Source organism: Euprymna scolopes, chromosome 43, assembly GCF_053919585.1.
Source record: "Euprymna scolopes isolate OS-2025 chromosome 43, ASM5391958v1, whole genome shotgun sequence".
In the NCBI taxonomy this organism is placed as follows: Eukaryota; Metazoa; Mollusca; class Cephalopoda; order Sepiida; family Sepiolidae; genus Euprymna; species Euprymna scolopes.
In genome coordinates, this window is record NC_136524.1 from 61,279,288 (window position 1) to 61,301,104 (window position 21,817).

General features: G+C 27.4%; 1 protein-coding gene across 1 annotated transcript in view; it reads right to left on the bottom strand.

Annotated features, from left to right (window-relative positions):
* LOC145268362 (eIF-2-alpha kinase GCN2-like) overlaps positions 1–21,817 on the bottom strand; it is a 217,889-nt gene that overhangs the window by 168,134 nt on the left and 27,938 nt on the right. Inside the window, exon 4 of the mRNA XM_080123893.1 lies at positions 16,622–16,795. Within this exon, the coding sequence (XP_079980019.1) occupies positions 16,622–16,795 (174 nt within the window). The remainder of the gene's footprint in view (positions 1–16,621; positions 16,796–21,817) is intronic.

Genomic DNA, 21,817 nt, shown 5'->3' on the forward strand with positions numbered 1-21,817 from the left:
CTGTTGTAAATTTTCCATTATTTTCCACACTGTTGTAAATTTTCCATTATTTGCTACACTGTTGTAAATTTTCCATTATTTGCTACACTGTTGTAAATTTTCCATTATTTGCTACACTGTTGTAAATTTTCCATTATTTGCTACACTGTTGTAAATTTTCCATTATTTGCTACACTGTTCTGAATTTTTCATTATTTTCCACACTGTTGTACATTTTTTATTATTTACTACACTGTTGTACATTTTCCATTATTTGCTCCACTGTTGTAAATTTTCCATTATTTGCAACACTGTTGTAAATTTTCCATTATTTGCTACACAGTTGTAAATTTTCCATTATTTGCTACACTGTTGTAAATTTTCCATTATTTGCTACACTGTTGTAAATTTTCCATTATTTGCTACACTGTTGTAAATTTTCCATTATTTGCTACACTGTTGTAAATTTTCCATTATTTTTCACACTGTTGTAAATTTTCCATTATTTGCTACACTGTTGTAAATTTTCCATTATTTGCTACACTGTTGTAAATTTTCCATTATTTGCTACACTGTTGTAAATTTTCCATTATTTGCTACACTGTTGTAAATTTTCCATTATTTGCTACACTGTTGTAAATTTTCCATTATTTGCTACTCTGTTCTGAATTTTTGATTATTTTCCACACTGTTGTAAATTTTCCATTATTTGCTACACTGTTGTACATTTTCCATTATTTGCTACACTGTTGTAAATTTTCCATTATTTGCTACACTGTTGTAAATTTTCCATTATTTGCTACACTGTTGTAAATTTTCCATTATTTGCTACACTGTTGTAAATTTTCCATTATTTGCTACACTGTTGTAAATTTTCCATTATTTGCTACACTGTTGTACATTTTCCATTATTTGCTACACTGTTGTACATTTATAGTATATACAGCTTGAATTATCATATTTAATCCATTGTGATTCAAAGTATATACAGCTTGAATTATCTTATTTAATCCATTGTGATTCAAAATACATACAGCTTGAATTATCATATTTAATCCATTGTGATTCAAAATATATACAGCTTGAATAATCATATTTAATCCATTGTGATTCAAAATATATACAGCTTGAATTATCATATTTCATCCATTGTAATTAAAAATATATACAGCTTGAATTATCATATTTAATCCAGTGTGATTCAAAATATATACAGCTTGAATTATCATATTTAATCCATTGTGATTCAAAATATATGCAGCTTGAATTATCATATTTAATCCATTGTGAATCAATATGTATACAGCTTGACTTATCATATTTCATCTATTGTGATTCAAAATATATACGGCTTGAATTATCATATTTAATCCATTGTGATTCAAAATATATACAGCTTGAATTATCATATTTAATCCATTGTGAATCTAAATATATACGGCTTGAATTGTCATATTTAATCCATTGTGATTCAAAATATATACAGCTTGAATTATCATATTTAATCCATTGTGATTCAAAATATATACAGCTTGAATTATCATATTTAATCCATTGTGATTCAAAATATATACAGCTTGAATTATCATATTTAAACCATTGTGAATCAAAATATATACAGCTTGAATTATCATATTTAATCCATTGTGATTCAAAGTATATACAGCTTGAATTATCATATTTAATCCATTGTGATTCAAAATATATACAGCCTGAATTATCATATTTAATCCATTGTGAACCAAAATATATACGGCTTGAATTATCATATTTAATCCATTGTGATTAAAAATATATAAAGCTTTAATTATCATATTTAATCCATTGTGAATCAAAATATATACAGGTTGAATTATCATATTTAATCTATTGCGATTCAAAATATATACAGCTTGAATTATCATATTTGATCCATTGTGAGTCAAAGTATATACAGCTTGAATTATCATATTTAATCCATTGTGATTCAAAGTATATACAGCTTGAATTATCATATTTTATCCATTGTGATTCAAAATATATACAGCTTGAATTATCATATTTAATCCATTGTGAATCAAAATATATACGGCTTGAATTGTCATATTTAATCCATTGTGATTCAAAATATATACAGCTTGAATTATCATATTTAATCCATTGTGATTCAAAATATATACAGCTGTAATTATCATATTTAATCCATTGTGATTCAAAATATATACAGCTTGAATTATCATATTTAATCCATTGTGATTCAAAATATATACAGCTGGAATAATCATATTTAATCCATTGTGATTCAAAATATATACAGCTTGAATTATCATATTAAATCCATTGTGATTCAAAGTATATACAGCTTGAATTATCATATTTAATCCATTGTGAATCAAAATATATACAGCTTGAATTATCATATTTAATCCATTGTGATTCGAAGTATATACAGCTTGAATTATCATATTTAATCCATTGTGATTCAAAATATATACAGCTTGAATTATCATATTTAATCCATTGTGAATCAAAATATATACAGCTTGAATTATCATATTTAATCCATTGTGATTAAAAATATATAAAGCTTTAATTATCATATTTAATCCATTGTGATTCAAAATATATACAGCTTGAATTATCATATTTAATCTATTGCGATTCAAAATATATACAGCTTGAATTATCATATTTGATCCATTGTGAGTCAAAGTATATACAGCTTGAATTATCATATTTAATCCATTGTGATTCAAAGTATATACAGCTTGAATTATCATATTTAATCCATTGTGATTCAAAATATATACAGCTTGAATTATCATATTTAATCCATTGTGAATCAAAATATATACGGCTTGAATTGTCATATTTAATCCATTGTGATTCAAAATATATACAGCTTCAATTATCATATTTAATCCATTGTGATTCAAAATATATACAGCTGTAATTATCATATTTAAACCATTGTGATTCAAAATATATACAGCTTGAATTATCATATTAAATCCATTGTGATTCAAAGTATATACAGCTTGAATTATCATATTTAATCCATTGTGAATCAAAATATATACAGCTTGAATTATCATATTTGAACCATTGTGATTCAAAATATATACAGCTTGAATTATCATATTTAATCCATTGTGATTGAAAGTATATACAGCTTGAATTATCATATTTAATCCATTGTGATTCAAAATATATACAGCTTGAATTATCATATTTAATCCATTGTGATTCAAAATATATACGGCTTGAATTATCATACTTAATCCATTGTGATTAAAAATATATAAAGCTTTAATTATCGTATATAATCCATTGTGAATCAAAATATATACAGCTTGAATTATCATATTTAATCTATTGCGATTCAAAATATATACAGCTTGAATTATCATATTTGATCCATTGTGAGTCAAAGTATATACAGCTTGAATTATCATATTTAATCCATTGTGAATCAAAATATATACAGCTTGAATTATCATATTTGATCCATTGTGATTCAAAATATATACAGCTTGAATTATCATATTTAATCCATTGTGATACAAAATATATACAGCTTGAATTATCATATTTAATCCATTGTGAATCAAAATATATACAGCTTGAATTATCATATTTGATCCATTGTGATTCAAAATATATACAGCTTGAATTATCATATTTAATCCATTGTGATTCAAAATATATACAGCTTGAATTATCATATTTAATCCATTGTGATTCAAAATATATACAGCTTGAATTATCATATTTAATCCATTGTGATTCAAAATATATACAGCTTGAATTATCATATTTAATCCATTGTGAATCAAAATATATACAGCTTGAATTATCATATTTGATCCATTGTGATTCAAAATATATACAGCTTGAATTATCATATTTAATCCATTGTGATTCAAAATATATACAGCTTGAATTATCATATTTCATCCATTGTAATTCAAAATATATACAGCTTGAATTATCATATTTAATCCAGTGTGATCCAAAATATATACAGCTTGAATTATCATATTTAATCCATTGTGAATCAAAATATATACAGCTTGAATTATCATATTTAATCCATTGTGAATCAATATGTATACAGCTTGACTTATCATATTTAATCTATTGTGATTCAAAATATATACGGCTTGAATTATCATATTTAATCCATTGTGGTTCAAAATATATACAGCTTCAATTATCATATTTGATCCATTGTGATTCAAAATATATACAGCTTGAATTATCATATTTAATCCATTGTGATTCAAAGTATATACAGCTTGAATTATCATATTTAATCCATTGTGATTCAAAATATATACAGCTTGAATTATCATATTTAATCCATTGTGAATCTAAATATATACGGCTTGAATTGTCATATTTAATCCATTGTGATTCAAAATATATACAGCTTGAATTATCATATTTAATCCATTGTGATTCAAAATATATACAGCTTGAATTATCATATTTAAACCATTGTGAATCAAAATATATACAGCTTGAATTATCATATTTAATCCATTGTGATTCAAAGTATATACAGCTTGAATTATCATATTTAATCCATTGTGATTCAAAATATATACAGCTTGAATTATCATATTTAATCCATTGTGAACCAAAATATATACGGCTTGAATTATCATATTTAATCCATTGTGATTAAAAATATATACAGCTTGAATTATCATATTTAATCCATTGTGATTCAAAATATATACAGGTTGAATTATCATATTTAATCTATTGCGATTCAAAATATATACAGCTTGAATTATCATATTTGATCCATTGTGAGTCAAAGTATATACAGCTTGAATTATCATATTTAATCCATTGTGATTCAAAGTATATACAGCTTGAATTATCATATTTAATCCATTGTGATTCAAAATATATACAGCTTGAATTATCATATTTAATCCATTGTGAATCAAAATATATACGGCTTGAATTGTCATATTTAATCCATTGTGATTCAAAATATATACAGCTTGAATTATCATATTTAATCCATTGTGATTCAAAATATATACAGCTTGAATTATCATATTTAAACCATTGTGATTCAAAATATATACAGCTGTAATTATCATATTTAATCCATTGTGATTCAAAATATATACAGCTTGAATTATCATATTTAATCCATTGTGATTCAAAATATATACAGCTGGAATAATCATATTTAATCCATTGTGATTCAAAATATATACAGCTTGAATTATCATATTAAATCCATTGTGATTCAAAGTATATACAGCTTGAATTATCATATTTAATCCATTGTGAATCAAAATATATACAGCTTGAATTATCATATTTAATCCATTGTGATTCGAAGTATATACAGCTTGAATTATCATATTTAATCCATTGTGATTCAAAATATATACAGCTTGAATTATCATATTTAATCCATTGTGAATCAAAATATATACAGCTTGAATTATCATATTTAATCCATTGTGATTAAAAATATATAAAGCTTTAATTATCATATTTAATCCATTGTGATTCAAAATATATACAGCTTGAATTATCATATTTAATCTATTGCGATTCAAAATATATACAGCTTGAATTATCATATTTGATCCATTGTGAGTCAAAGTATATACAGCTTGAATTATCATATTTAATCCATTGTGATTCAAAGTATATACAGCTTGAATTATCATATTTAATCCATTGTGATTCAAAATATATACAGCTTGAATTATCATATTTAATCCATTGTGAATCAAAATATATACGGCTTGAATTGTCATATTTAATCCATTGTGATTCAAAATATATACAGCTTCAATTATCATATTTAATCCATTGTGATTCAAAATATATACAGCTGTAATTATCATATTTAAACCATTGTGATTCAAAATATATACAGCTTGAATTATCATATTAAATCCATTGTGATTCAAAGTATATACAGCTTGAATTATCATATTTAATCCATTGTGAATCAAAATATATACAGCTTGAATTATCATATTTGAACCATTGTGATTCAAAATATATACAGCTTGAATTATCATATTTAATCCATTGTGATTGAAAGTATATACAGCTTGAATTATCATATTTAATCCATTGTGATTCAAAATATATACAGCTTGAATTATCATATTTAATCCATTGTGATTCAAAATATATACGGCTTGAATTATCATACTTAATCCATTGTGATTAAAAATATATAAAGCTTTAATTATCGTATATAATCCATTGTGAATCAAAATATATACAGCTTGAATTATCATATTTAATCTATTGCGATTCAAAATATATACAGCTTGAATTATCATATTTGATCCATTGTGAGTCAAAGTATATACAGCTTGAATTATCATATTTAATCCATTGTGAATCAAAATATATACAGCTTGAATTATCATATTTGATCCATTGTGATTCAAAATATATACAGCTTGAATTATCATATTTAATCCATTGTGATACAAAATATATACAGCTTGAATTATCATATTTAATCCATTGTGAATCAAAATATATACAGCTTGAATTATCATATTTGATCCATTGTGATTCAAAATATATACAGCTTGAATTATCATATTTAATCCATTGTGATTCAAAATATATACAGCTTGAATTATCATATTTAATCCATTGTGATTCAAAATATATACAGCTTGAATTATCATATTTAATCCATTGTGATTCAAAATATATACAGCTTGAATTATCATATTTAATCCATTGTGAATCAAAATATATACAGCTTGAATTATCATATTTGATCCATTGTGATTCAAAATATATACAGCTTGAATTATCATATTTAATCCATTGTGATTCAAAATATATACAGCTTGAATTATCATATTTCATCCATTGTAATTCAAAATATATACAGCTTGAATTATCATATTTAATCCAGTGTGATCCAAAATATATACAGCTTGAATTATCATATTTAATCCATTGTGAATCAAAATATATACAGCTTGAATTATCATATTTAATCCATTGTGAATCAATATGTATACAGCTTGACTTATCATATTTAATCTATTGTGATTCAAAATATATACGGCTTGAATTATCATATTTAATCCATTGTGGTTCAAAATATATACAGCTTCAATTATCATATTTGATCCATTGTGATTCAAAATATATACAGCTTGAATTATCATATTTAATCCATTGTGATTCAAAGTATATACAGCTTGAATTATCATATTTAATCCATTGTGATTCAAAATATATACAGCTTGAATTATCATATTTAATCCATTGTGAATCTAAATATATACGGCTTGAATTGTCATATTTAATCCATTGTGATTCAAAATATATACAGCTTGAATTATCATATTTAATCCATTGTGATTCAAAATATATACAGCTTGAATTATCATATTTAAACCATTGTGAATCAAAATATATACAGCTTGAATTATCATATTTAATCCATTGTGATTCAAAGTATATACAGCTTGAATTATCATATTTAATCCATTGTGATTCAAAATATATACAGCTTGAATTATCATATTTAATCCATTGTGAACCAAAATATATACGGCTTGAATTATCATATTTAATCCATTGTGATTAAAAATATATACAGCTTGAATTATCATATTTAATCCATTGTGATTCAAAATATATACAGGTTGAATTATCATATTTAATCTATTGCGATTCAAAATATATACAGCTTGAATTATCATATTTGATCCATTGTGAGTCAAAGTATATACAGCTTGAATTATCATATTTAATCCATTGTGATTCAAAGTATATACAGCTTGAATTATCATATTTAATCCATTGTGATTCAAAATATATACAGCTTGAATTATCATATTTAATCCATTGTGAATCAAAATATATACGGCTTGAATTGTCATATTTAATCCATTGTGATTCAAAATATATACAGCTTGAATTATCATATTTAATCCATTGTGATTCAAAATATATACAGCTTGAATTATCATATTTAAACCATTGTGATTCAAAATATATACAGCTGGAATTATCATATTTAATCCATTGTGATTCAAAATATATACAGCTGAAATTATCATATTTAATCCATTGTGATTAAAAATATATACAGCTTGAATTATCATATTTGATCCATTGTGATTAAAAATATATACAGCTTGAATTATCATATTTAATCCATTGTGAATCAAAATATATACAGCTTGAATTATCATATTTGAACCATTGTGATTCAAAATATATACAGCTTGAATTATCATATTTAATCCATTGTGATTCAAAGTATATACAGCTTGGATTATCATATTTAATCCATTGTGATTCAAAATATATACAGCTTCAATTATCATATTTAATCCATTGAGAATCAAAATATATACGGCTTGAATTATCATATTTAATCCATGGTGATTAAAAATATATACAGCTTTAATTATCATATTTAATCCATTGTGATTCAAAATATATACAGCTTGAATTATCATATTTAATCCATTGTGAATCAAAATATATACGGCTTGAATTGTCATATTTAATCCATTGTGATTCAAAATATATACAGCTTGAATTATCATATTTAATCCATTGTGATTCAAAATATATACAGCTTGAATTATCATATTTAAACCATTGTGATTCAAAATATATACAGCTTGAATTATCATATTTAATCCATTGTGATTCAAAGTATATACAGCTTGAATTATCATATTAAATCCATCGTGATTCAAAATATATACAGCTTGAATTATCATATTTAAACCATTGTGATTCAAAATATATACAGCTTGAATTATCATATTTAATCCATTGTGATTCAAAATATATACAGCTTGACTTATCATATTTAATCCATTGTGATTCAAAATATATACAGCTTGAATTATCATATTTAATCCATTGTGATTCAAAATATATACAGCTTGAATTATCATATTAAATCCATTGTGATTCAAAATATATACAGCTTGAATTATCATATTTAATCCATTGTGATTCAAAATATATACAGCTTGAATTATCATATTTGAACCATTGTGATTCAAAATATATACAGCTTGAATTATCATATTTGATCCATTGTGAGTCAAAGTATATACAGCTTGAATTATCATATTTAATCCACTGTGATTCAAAATATATACAGCTTGAATTATCATATTTAATCCATTGTGAATCAAAGTATATACAGCTTGAATTATCATATTAAAACCATTGTAATTCAAAATATATACAGCTTGAATTTCATATTTAATCCATTGTGAATCAAAATATATACAGCTTGAATTATCATATTTAATCCATTGTGAATCAAAATATATACAGCTTGAATTATCATATTTAATCCATTGTGAATCAAAATATATACAGCTTGAATTATCATATTTGATCCATTTTGATTCAAAATATATACAGCTGGAATTATCATATTTAATCCATTGTGATACAAAATATATACAGCTTGAATTATCATATTTAATCCATTGTGAATCAAAATATATACAGCTTGAATTATCATATTTAATCCATTGTGATTCAAAATATATACAGCTTGAATTGTCATATTTAATCCATTGTGATTCAAAATATATACAGCTTCAATTATCATATTTGAACCATTGTGATTCAAAATATATACAGCTTGAATTATCATATTTAATCCATTGTGATTCAAAGTATATACAGCTTGAATTATCATATTTAAACCATTGTGATTCAAAATATATACGGCTTGAATTATCATATTTAATCCATTGTGAATCAAAATATATACGGCTTGAATTGTCATATTTAATCCATTGTGATTCAAAATATATACAGCTTGAATTATCATATTTAATCCATTGTGATTCAAAATATATACAGCTTGAATTATCATATTTAAACCATTGTGATTCAAAATATATACAGCTTGAATTATCATATTTAATCCATTGTGATTCAAAGTATATACAGCTTGAATTATCATATTTAATCCATTGTGATTCAAAATATATACAGCTTGAATTATCATATTTAATCCATTGTGAATCAAAATATATACGGCTTGAATTATCATATTTAATCGATTGTGATTAAAAATATATAAAGCTTTAATTATCATATTTAATCCATTGTGAACCAAAATATATACGGCTTGAATTATCATATTTAATCCATTGTGATTAAAAATATATACAGCTTGAATTATCATATTTAATCCATTGTGATTCAAAATATATACAGGTTGAATTATCATATTTAATCTATTGCGATTCAAAATATATACAGCTTGAATTATCATATTTGATCCATTGTGAGTCAAAGTATATACAGCTTGAATTATCATATTTAATCCATTGTGATTCAAAGTATATACAGCTTGAATTATCATATTTAATCCATTGTGATTCAAAATATATACAGCTTGAATTATCATATTTAATCCATTGTGAATCAAAATATATACGGCTTGAATTGTCATATTTAATCCATTGTGATTCAAAATATATACAGCTTGAATTATCATATTTAATCCATTGTGATTCAAAATATATACAGCTTGAATTATCATATTTAAACCATTGTGATTCAAAATATATACAGCTGGAATTATCATATTTAATCCATTGTGATTCAAAATATATACAGCTGAAATTATCATATTTAATCCATTGTGATTAAAAATATATACAGCTTGAATTATCATATTTGATCCATTGTGATTAAAAATATATACAGCTTGAATTATCATATTTAATCCATTGTGAATCAAAATATATACAGCTTGAATTATCATATTTGAACCACTGTGATTCAAAATATATACAGCTTGAATTATCATATTTAATCCATTGTGATTCAAAGTATATACAGCTTGAATTATCATATTTAATCCATTGTGATTCAAAATATATACAGCTTCAATTATCATATTTAATCCATTGAGAATCAAAATATATACGGCTTGAATTATCATATTTAATCCATGGTGATTAAAAATATATACAGCTTGAATTATCATATTTAATCCATTGTGATTCAAAATATATACAGCTTGAATTATCATATTTAATCCATTGTGAATCAAAATATATACGGCTTGAATTGTCATATTTAATCCATTGTGATTCAAAATATATACAGCTTGAATTATCATATTTAATCCATTGTGATTCAAAATATATACAGCTTGAATTATCATATTTAATCCATTGTGATTCAAAATATATACAGCTTGAATTATCATATTTAATCCATTGTGATTCAAAGTATATACAGCTTGAATTATCATATTAAATCCATCGTGATTCAAAATATATACAGCTTGAATTATCATATTTAAACCATTGTGATTCAAAATATATACAGCTTGAATTATCATATTTAATCCATTGTGATTCAAAATATATACAGCTTGACTTATCATATTTAATCCATTGTGATTCAAAATATATACAGCTTGAATTATCATATTTAATCCATTGTGATTCAAAATATATACAGCTTGAATTATCATATTAAATCCATTGTGATTCAAAATATATACAGCTTGAATTATCATATTTAATCCATTGTGATTCAAAATATATACAGCTTGAATTATCATATTTGAACCATTGTGATTCAAAATATATACAGCTGGAATTATCATATTTAATCCATTGTGATTCAAAATATATACAGCTGAAATTATCATATTTAATCCATTGTGATTAAAAATATATACAGCTTGAATTATCATATTTGATCCATTGTGATTAAAAATATATACAGCTTGAATTATCATATTTAATCCATTGTGAATCAAAATATATACAGCTTGAATTATCATATTTGAACCATTGTGATTCAAAATATATACAGCTTGAATTATCATATTTAATCCATTGTGATTCAAAGTATATACAGCTTGAATTATCATATTTAATCCATTGTGATTCAAAATATATACAGCTTCAATTATCATATTTAATCCATTGAGAATCAAAATATATACGGCTTGAATTATCATATTTAATCCATGGTGATTAAAAATATATACAGCTTGAATTATCATATTTAAACCATTGTGATTCAAAATATATACAGCTTGAATTATCATATTTGATCCATTGTGAGTCAAAGTATATAACGCTTGAATTATCATATTTAATCCACTGTGATTCAAAATATATACAGCTTGAATTATCATATTTAATCCATTGTGAATCAAAGTATATACAGCTTGAATTATCATATTAAAACCATTGTAATTCAAAATATATACAGCTTGAATTTCATATTTAATCCATTGTGAATCAAAATATATACAGCTTGAATTATCATATTTAATCCATTGTGAATCAAAATATATACAGCTTGAATTATCATATTTAATCCATTGTGAATCAAAATATATACAGCTTGAATTATCATATTTGATCCATTTTGATTCAAAATATATACAGCTGGAATTATCATATTTAATCCATTGTGATACAAAATATATACAGCTTGAATTATCATATTTAATCCATTGTGAATCAAAATATATACAGCTTGAATTATCATATTTAATCCATTGTGATTCAAAATATATACAGCTTGAATTGTCATATTTAATCCATTGTGATTCAAAATATATACAGCTTCAATTATCATATTTGAACCATTGTGATTCAAAATATATACAGCTTGAATTATCATATTTAATCCATTGTGATTCAAAGTATATACAGCTTGAATTATCATATTTAATCCATTGTGATTCAAAATATATACGGCTTGAATTATCATATTTAATCCATTGTGAATCAAAATATATACGGCTTGAATTGTCATATTTAATCCATTGTGATTCAAAATATATACAGCTTGAATTATCATATTTAATCCATTGTGATTCAAAATATATACAGCTTGAATTATCATATTTAAACCATTGTGATTCAAAATATATACAGCTTGAATTATCATATTTAATCCATTGTGATTCAAAGTATATACAGCTTGAATTATCATATTTAATCCATTGTGATTCAAAATATATACAGCTTGAATTATCATATTTAATCCATTGTGAATCAAAATATATACGGCTTGAATTATCATATTTAATCCATTGTGATTAAAAATATATAAAGCTTTAATTATCATATTTAATCCATTGTGATTCAAAATATATACAGCTTGAATTATCATATTTAATCTATTGCGATTCAAAATATATACAGCTTGAATTATCATATTTGATCCATTGTGAGTCAAAGTATATACAGCTTGAATTATCATATTTAATCCATTGTGATTCAAAGTATATACAGCTTGAATTATCATATTTAATCCATTGTGATTCAAAATATATACAGCTTGAATTATCATATTTAATCCATTGTGAATCAAAATATATACGGCTTGAATTGTCATATTTAATCCATTGTGATTCAAAATATATACAGCTTCAATTATCATATTTAATCCATTGTGATTCAAAATATATACAGCTGTAATTATCATATTTAAACCATTGTCATTCAAAATATATACAGCTTGAATTATCATATTTAATCCATTGTGAATCAAAATATATACAGCTTGAATTATCATATTTAATCCATTATGATTCAAAATATATACAGCTGGAATAATCATATTTAATCCATTGTGATTCAAAATATATACAGCTTGAATTGTCATATTAAATCCATTGTGATTCAAAGTATATACAGCTTGAATTATCATATTTAATCCATTGTGAATCAAAATATATACAGCTTGAATTATCATATTTGATCCATTGTGATTCAAAATATATACAGCTTGAATTATCATATTTAATCCATTGTGATTCAAAATATATACAGCTTGAATTATCATATTTAATCCATTGTGATTCAAAATATATACAGCTTGAATTATCATATTTAATCCATTGTGATTCAAAATATATACAGCTTGAATTATCATATTTAATCCATTGTGATTCAAAATATATACAGCTTGAATTATCATATTTAATCCATTGTGATTCAAAATATATACAGCTTGAATTGTCATATTAAATCCATTGTGATTCAAAGTATATACAGCTTGAATTATCATATTTAATCCATTGTGAATCAAAATATATACAGCTTGAATTATCATATTTGATCCATTGTGATTCAAAATATATACAGCTTGAATTATCATATTTAATCCATTGTGATTCAAAATATATACAGCTTGAATTATCATATTTAATCCATTGTGATTCAAAATATATACAGCTTGAATTATCATATTTAATCCATTGTGATTCAAAATATATACAGCTTGAATTATCATATTTAATCCATTGTGAATCAAAATATATACGGCTTGAATTATCATATTTAATCCATTGTGATTAAAAATATATAAAGCTTTAATTACTGTATTTAATCCATTGTGAATCAAAATATATACAGCTTGAATTATCATATTTAATCCATTGCGATTCAAAATATATACAGCTTGAATTATCATATTTGATCCATTGTGAGTCAAAGTATATACAGCTTGAATTATCATATTTAATCCATTGTGAATCAAAATATATACAGCTTGAATTATCATATTTGATCCATTGTGATTCAAAATATATACAGCTTGAATTATCATATTTAATCCATTGTGATACAAAATATATACAGCTTGAATTATCATATTTAATCCATTGTGAATCAAAATATATACAGCTTGAATTATCATATTTGATCCATTGTGATTCAAAATATATACAGCTTGAATTATCATATTTAATCCATTGTGATTCAAAATATATACAGCTTGAATTATCATATTTAATCCATTGTGATTAAAAATATATACAGCTTGAATTATCATATTTAATCCATTGTGATTCAAAATATATACAGCTTGAATTATCATATTTAATCCATTGTGATTCAAAATATATACAGCTTGAATTATCATATTTAATCCATTGTGATTCAAAATATATACAGCTTGAATTATCATATTTAATCCATTGTGATTCAAAATATATACAGCTTGAATTATCATATTTAATCCATTGTGAATCAAAATATATACGGCTTGAATTGTCATATTTGATCCATTGTGAATCAAAATATATACGGCTTGAATTTTCATATTTGATCCATTGTGATTCAAAATATATACAGCTTGAATTATCATATTTAATCCATTGTGATTCAAAATATATACAGCTTGAATTATCATATTTAATCCATTGTGATTCAAAATATATACAGCTTGAATTATCATATTTAATCCATTGTGATTCAAAATATATACAGCTTGAATTATCATATTTAATCCATTGTGAATCAAAATATATACGGCTTGAATTGTCATATTTGATCCATTGTGATTCAAAATATATACAGCTTGAATTATCATATTTAATCCATTGTGAATCAAAATATATACGGCTTGAATTGTCATATTTGATCCATTGTGATTCAAAATATATACAGCTTGAATTGTCATATTTAATCCATTGTGATTCAAAGTATATACAGCTTGAATTATCATATTTAATCGCATAGTGAGAAATTCTTTGATTAATTTTAGAATTTAATTCTTCAACTTTGAAATCATCTCTATCCTCTTGAGATGCTTGATCAACAAGCAAAACATCTGAATAAAGACTTACGTACAATAAACTGTCATGGTATGCCTTGTCCCTGGTCAAGATAGGTAAAGATATATGATAAAACAACACAAGAATTGAATGCTAGCAGGCCGCCTAGCATTGCCCGGTCATAAAATACACTTAATATAATATTTTAATTAATACAAATTTCTCATTATATATATATATATATATATATGTATATATATATATATATAAGGCAAAAGTGGCGCGCACGTTTTTGTATGTCCAAGAAAGGCTTTTTTCGGGGGGGGGGGGGTCTTGAGAGGGGTACTATTTTTTAGAATTTTTTTGTATACTCCCTAGATTATAATATCTACGATTTACGAATGAAGGTCGTCTATCTTTTATTTGAGCACCTTTTACAAAATTCACGCTATTCCTTCTTCTCGTGTGTCTTTTCGTATAAAAGCGAAACTAATCAAAAGCAAAAGCAGGTTCCTGGCTTTCATTCCAGGGACATCCAGAAGCAATTAGCTTTGATCAATGTGGAGGAAACCCCTCATATCAGACAATTGCTATTCATTTGGACGCTGCCAGTGTTCCCCCCTTTTTGAGGGAACAACCTCATGAGGAAGAAAATAAATACCACAAGAGAAAGCGAAAGATTGATTGGCCCCAAGCTAGGTTTAAAAGCCACTTTCATTTCTGCGGCAACTGCGAGGATTCTCAACTTAATTATCATTGAGTTGACAAACTTTTTGATTAACATTGCTAAATTTGAACTCTTTTCAATTTCTGTGGCGTCATAGCATCGTGGTAAGATATCAGGTTTTCTTTCACTTTCTTTTCCGCCTTCGTGTCACGGGTTCGAGCCTGCTTGCTGACACTTTTTTTTTTTTTTTTCCAAATACACACCCCAGGCAATGCCGGGCACCGCCACTAGTTTATTATAAACAGAAATACTGTAGGTATTAAATGCAACGCTAAATTCTTTTAAAAAGATAACTAATGAAAGTGAAATAATGAAAAAGCAAAACAACGTCTATAAAAACAAAAAGAAAGAAAAGAATTTTTTCAAATGTTCACCTTTTTCTGTTCTTGCATTAAAATATTCTGTTTCTTTTTTTTCTCATGTGTTGCCTTTGCTACTTTTTGTTTTTGCTGATTTTTTACCATTTCATCATAAAACGACTGAGGTTTCTCATAATTATACTTCTCAAGCTCCTCTTCGATGAGATAAATCAATCTAAGAACCATTTCCTGCAAATGGGAAGTAAAAATGTTAGTAATAGATGTGTTGTATACATATATATGTACATACATATATATATCACTTTTGGCAGTATATATATGTTTCATCATAAGTAGGGCTGTGACAACAGCATATTTTTTTCATTGTTTTGACTCTTGAGTATATATCCGTTAATATTTTATATGTTTTTATACAGACTTATACTGGTTCTCGGTTGATTGACTGTGTCTTACTGTGTCGGATATATACTTTAGAGTCAAAAGAATGAAAAGAATATTCTGTTGTCACAAGCCTATTCATGACTAAGGATGTAGACTGCTAATTATTAATCTATAATATAAATCTCACCTGTCTGTTTAAATGAATGTATGTATGTCTGCCTAAATCTTTTGGCACAGGCGACGGATTTTCACAAGATCAGTATAGTTTTGAAGCTCAACCCTTCGCATAACAAATATCGAAAAACTGGCTAAAAGCATTAATTCCTTCACCCTAAACTGGACACTTTTCTACACGGAGAGGGTCGCTTTTTTTGACAATAGCCTTATTTCTGATTGACTACCCTTAATTTAAACATTTATCACTTCCAGTTTGGCAATGGGCGCAACAGCAAAGACATCACTTTTTTTTTTTTACATTCTTTTTCACCGTTGCGGTACGGGTTCAAGCCTGCCAGCTTACTACCACTCTTTTTTTTCTTGCTCAAAACACACCTCCAGACACCCGGGCAACGCCGGGCATCCAGGCTAGTATATAATCAACTGTGGATGTAGAATGCTAACTATTAATCTATTATATAAAAGGCAAATGTCTGTGCATTTGTGTGTGTGTTTGTATGTCTGCTAAAAACTTTTTTCATAATGCATGGTACACACACCATTAGATTACATTAAGCACCGTTGGAAAGACCAGTTTCTCAGATAAATAATATGTAAAAACTGGGAAAAAGTGGTCAATATTTTTGTATAGAAATAGAGTTTTATATCAAGCGGACGGCACATAAAAACGTTTCAAAACAATTTCAACAACTACACACGTGTTAACCACGGTTCTCTGAATTTGTTTAACTAGAAGAATTTTCAACATGATTGCATAATCAGTGCTGTGGCAAAGTGAATTAGGAGGTTGTCTCATAACCATTACTTTTGAGAGTTGCGTACACCTATCTGTGGTGGTTTTTTTTTTTGTTTTTTTGTATTTAAACAAGATTGCTTTGTAGTTTCGGCAGCTAATTATATTAAAACAAAAAACAATTTCCTTATTTCAATTTTCTTTTATCAGAGGTTGAAATCAATGAGGGTTAAATTTTTATTTAAAAGAAACAAAATTCCAATCCAATTACGATTCTTTAATTTAAAAAAAAAAAAAAAAAAAAAAAAAACTTTCATTTTCCCAGAACTGCTAAACTCTGGAATTCCCTTCCAGGATTCTGCTTTCCTAACTGTACAGACATGCAGAAGTTCAAGTGTAATGTGAACAGACATCTTGCTGCTCAACTCTCTACAACTTATGTCCCTGATAGTAGCCTCCTATATCAAAGTGGCATTGTGCCTTGTTTGGGGTGAAAATGTAAATTAAAAAAAAAAAGTTTCTTCTCTCAAACAGATAGACTTTGGAATTCCTTTCCTGCTACCTGCTTCTCTGACTTTATTGATATGCAGAAGTTTAAATGTAATGTAAACTAACATCTTGCAATGGTCCCAAATAGTAACCCCTTACGTCCAAGTGGCAATATACCTTGTTAGGGGTGAACCTGAGTAAAAAGATTAAAAAAAAACAAAAAAAAACTATGGAATTCAGATTCTGAACCAATAGTGTATATGATAGTAAATTTTTCAATTTTCGACAAACTTTTACTGGTCATAATTCGGTAGCTACCTGATTTCCCAAATTAGGCTTGATACTGTAGCAGTTGCATGCTAGATCTATTTTGTTTGTATGTACACATAATATTTTACATTATGTCAAGTTGTCGTTTGGCATTGCCTAGACAGTGTAAGTGAGAGAAGACTTTGTGCAGACTCAACTTCAGTCCATGCTCAGAGTTTGGTACGAAAGAGGAGTAAGTTCCAGATAAGATCTTGTGATACATGTATTCGAGTACACACCATGTTACAGCACTGCCAGGTTCATTGGGCAAGCTATATATGTCGCATGTCTGATCCAAGGCTCCCAAAATGGTGAACTGTCCAAAGGAAAAAGACCTGCAGGAGGACAGCAGAAACGGGTCACGGACAATCTGAAGGTCTCTATCAAACAGTTCGGTTTGTTCATGAGAAAAACTAACCTAAGACAGATGTTCCTGACATGCTGCAACTCACAAAGGGCTACAATTGCTGAATCTGCACATAATGAAGAATGCAAGAGAAAATGTGACATTAGAAAAGACAGAGCAGGTAACACCTCTGATACTGAATTATCTCACAGGTGTCCAATATGCAGGAAATAATTCAGAACTCAAATTAGTCTAACAAGCCATCTTTGAACCCACAGAACAATTGCATGATCACGGTCATCTTTACAAGCAATGGACGGAGATCATCTTAATCTGAGTGATTGAAGTTTCCTTTGCACCTCCTTCGGCTAAAGGCATGGGAGGAGGGCTGGGAGCAGATGTTTTTGGTCTTCTCATACATCCGACTGGTGAAGTCTCTCTCTCTCTCTCTAGCTTTTGCTTGTTTGTTTTATAGGAGTTCCTCAGTTCTGTTTCGGCTTATTACTTTAACAAACTTGTTACTTTGGGGAGTTTGAGACAATTTTAATTAATTGAAAATTCTTTAATTTAACACATTCATGTGAAAACTAACTTGCCTTTAAAAGTAAAAAGGAAAGTGAATCTAAATGAAGCGGAGAAAGAAAGAGATTAGCAATTAAAGCTATTTGCTTTTTAGTGCTTGTCAAAATCAGGCTAGAATCTCACTACACCTAGACATGTATTGGTGTAGGTGAGAGGAATCTTTTGTGCAGACCAAACTTTCACTCCTGATCAGAGTGGGTCTGTATAAATGGGTGTATATATATGTGTCTCTTACTGTATGCGATTACATATTTATAAATATGATCGTCTAGAAAGGTTTGTTGTGGGTGCGGAGGTTTCTTTACGTGCATCGTTGTGTCTGTGTTTAGACATTTAACAGCAGGTTTTTTTGGGTTTTTTTTTTTACAAAGGAATCACCACTTATCAAGGCCCAGAGGCCACTCAAGGATAAGGGTTAAAGAGTGTACAGTGGTCAAAATGACAAGATCATAGTAATCGTTAGAAGTGTAAATTGGATTACTTAAGAGGAACGGCTCATCAAGAACTTGTTTACATTGGACTTGAAGATGATCATATTGTAGTCAGCTGGAAAGCAGGTAAACGGAAGAGAGTTCCACAGGCATGCAGTTCTAAGAAAGAAGCTTTGTTCATCTAATCTACATTTAGGTTTAGGCACAGATAAAGAGTGGGGGAAAATATTGATAGTGTTTACAGCCAAACGAGTGTTTCTCGTGAATGTTTGGTGAGGGGGGACCATAGATTGGAGCTCAGACGAGCACTTGCCATAACAATGTGACAAAACATACCTTCCTCATTCTTGGATGCCTCCTTCTCCTTCTCTTTCATGGTTCTGATATGTTGCCACGCTTTGGGTTTCTTACTTTCATTTTGGGAAACATCAAAATACAAATTATCTCTTATGTATAAACGCTTATTTCATGCCCTGGAGTTTGTGATGGCTACATCTTGCTAATCTCACATTCCCTAGCACCTGGATGTGGAGACAATTTCTTTCGATCCTGTCGCTAGCAAAGCTCCACGCTCCACTGTGGCGACTCTTAACTCAACCTAACGTGTACATCTAAACTTTCTCTATCTCATTACATTACCACCCATGTAACCAAAGAATCAAAAATCACCTGACGTAAATTATCCGTATTTTGTTTATCAAAAAATTAAGCGTCAGCCAAAATTCCTAACTGACGTATTTTGTTTTGTAACATTCCTTTTTATTAAAACATTTTCTCCAAATATTTTTCTCTACATAAAATTCAACAATATTAATAATCGTTCAGGATTATTTGGCATTACCCCGACACACTAATATAATACTACAACTATTTTAACATAAACTTGTTACTTGGGGGAGGGGTTTGAAATAGTTTTACTTGGTTAAAAATAGGAGTGTACCGATTAATCGGCAGGTAATAGGTAATCTGCCTAATCGGTCATTTTGCCGATTAATAACTTTTCTCTTTCCTATCATTTTTTTTTTTTTTTTTTTTTACACAGTGATCACCACTTATCAAGGCCCGGAAGCCACTCAGGGATAAGGGTTATTACAAGTACATTACGTTAGTGTGGAGATTTGATAAAGTGTTTACTTAAGGGGGCGGTTCATTAGGAATTTGTTAACATTGGACTTGAACACATCCAAGTTGTAGTCCGGTGGGAAGCAGGCAGACAGAACAGAGTTCCACAGGCGTGCAGTTCTAAGAAAGAAGCTTTGTTCATGGAATCCGCGTTTTGATTTAGGCACAGATATAGAGTGGGGGAAATTTTTCACAGTGGATTCAGCTAGACAGGTGTTTTTCGTGAAAGATTGGTGATGGGGGACCAGAGATTGGAGTTCAGACGAGCACCTGCCATGGAAATAACGATAAAGCAAGGATAGGCTTGCAACGTCTCTTCTGTGGGAGAGAGGTTGCAGGGTAGAGAAAAGGGCATCCCCCACTAAGCCACAAAGTCTATTTTGTACTCTGTCAAGGCAGGAGAGGCTGTTTTTAGCAGCTCCTGCCCAGATATGGCAACAGTATTCCATCCTTGGACATACTTGGCTTTTATATAGATAGAGAATTGCATCAGTAGTGAGATATCTTCTGGAGCGGTAGAAGGATCCCACCATCTTTCCAGCGACCTTGGCAACAGACTTGATGTACGTGTTCCATTTCAGATCAGGAGTAAAGGTCAAACCCAGAAGCTTGTCAAAACACGAGGCCTCACCCAGACGAGAGCCATCCATCACAATTAATGCCAGATGGGGATCAGAGCG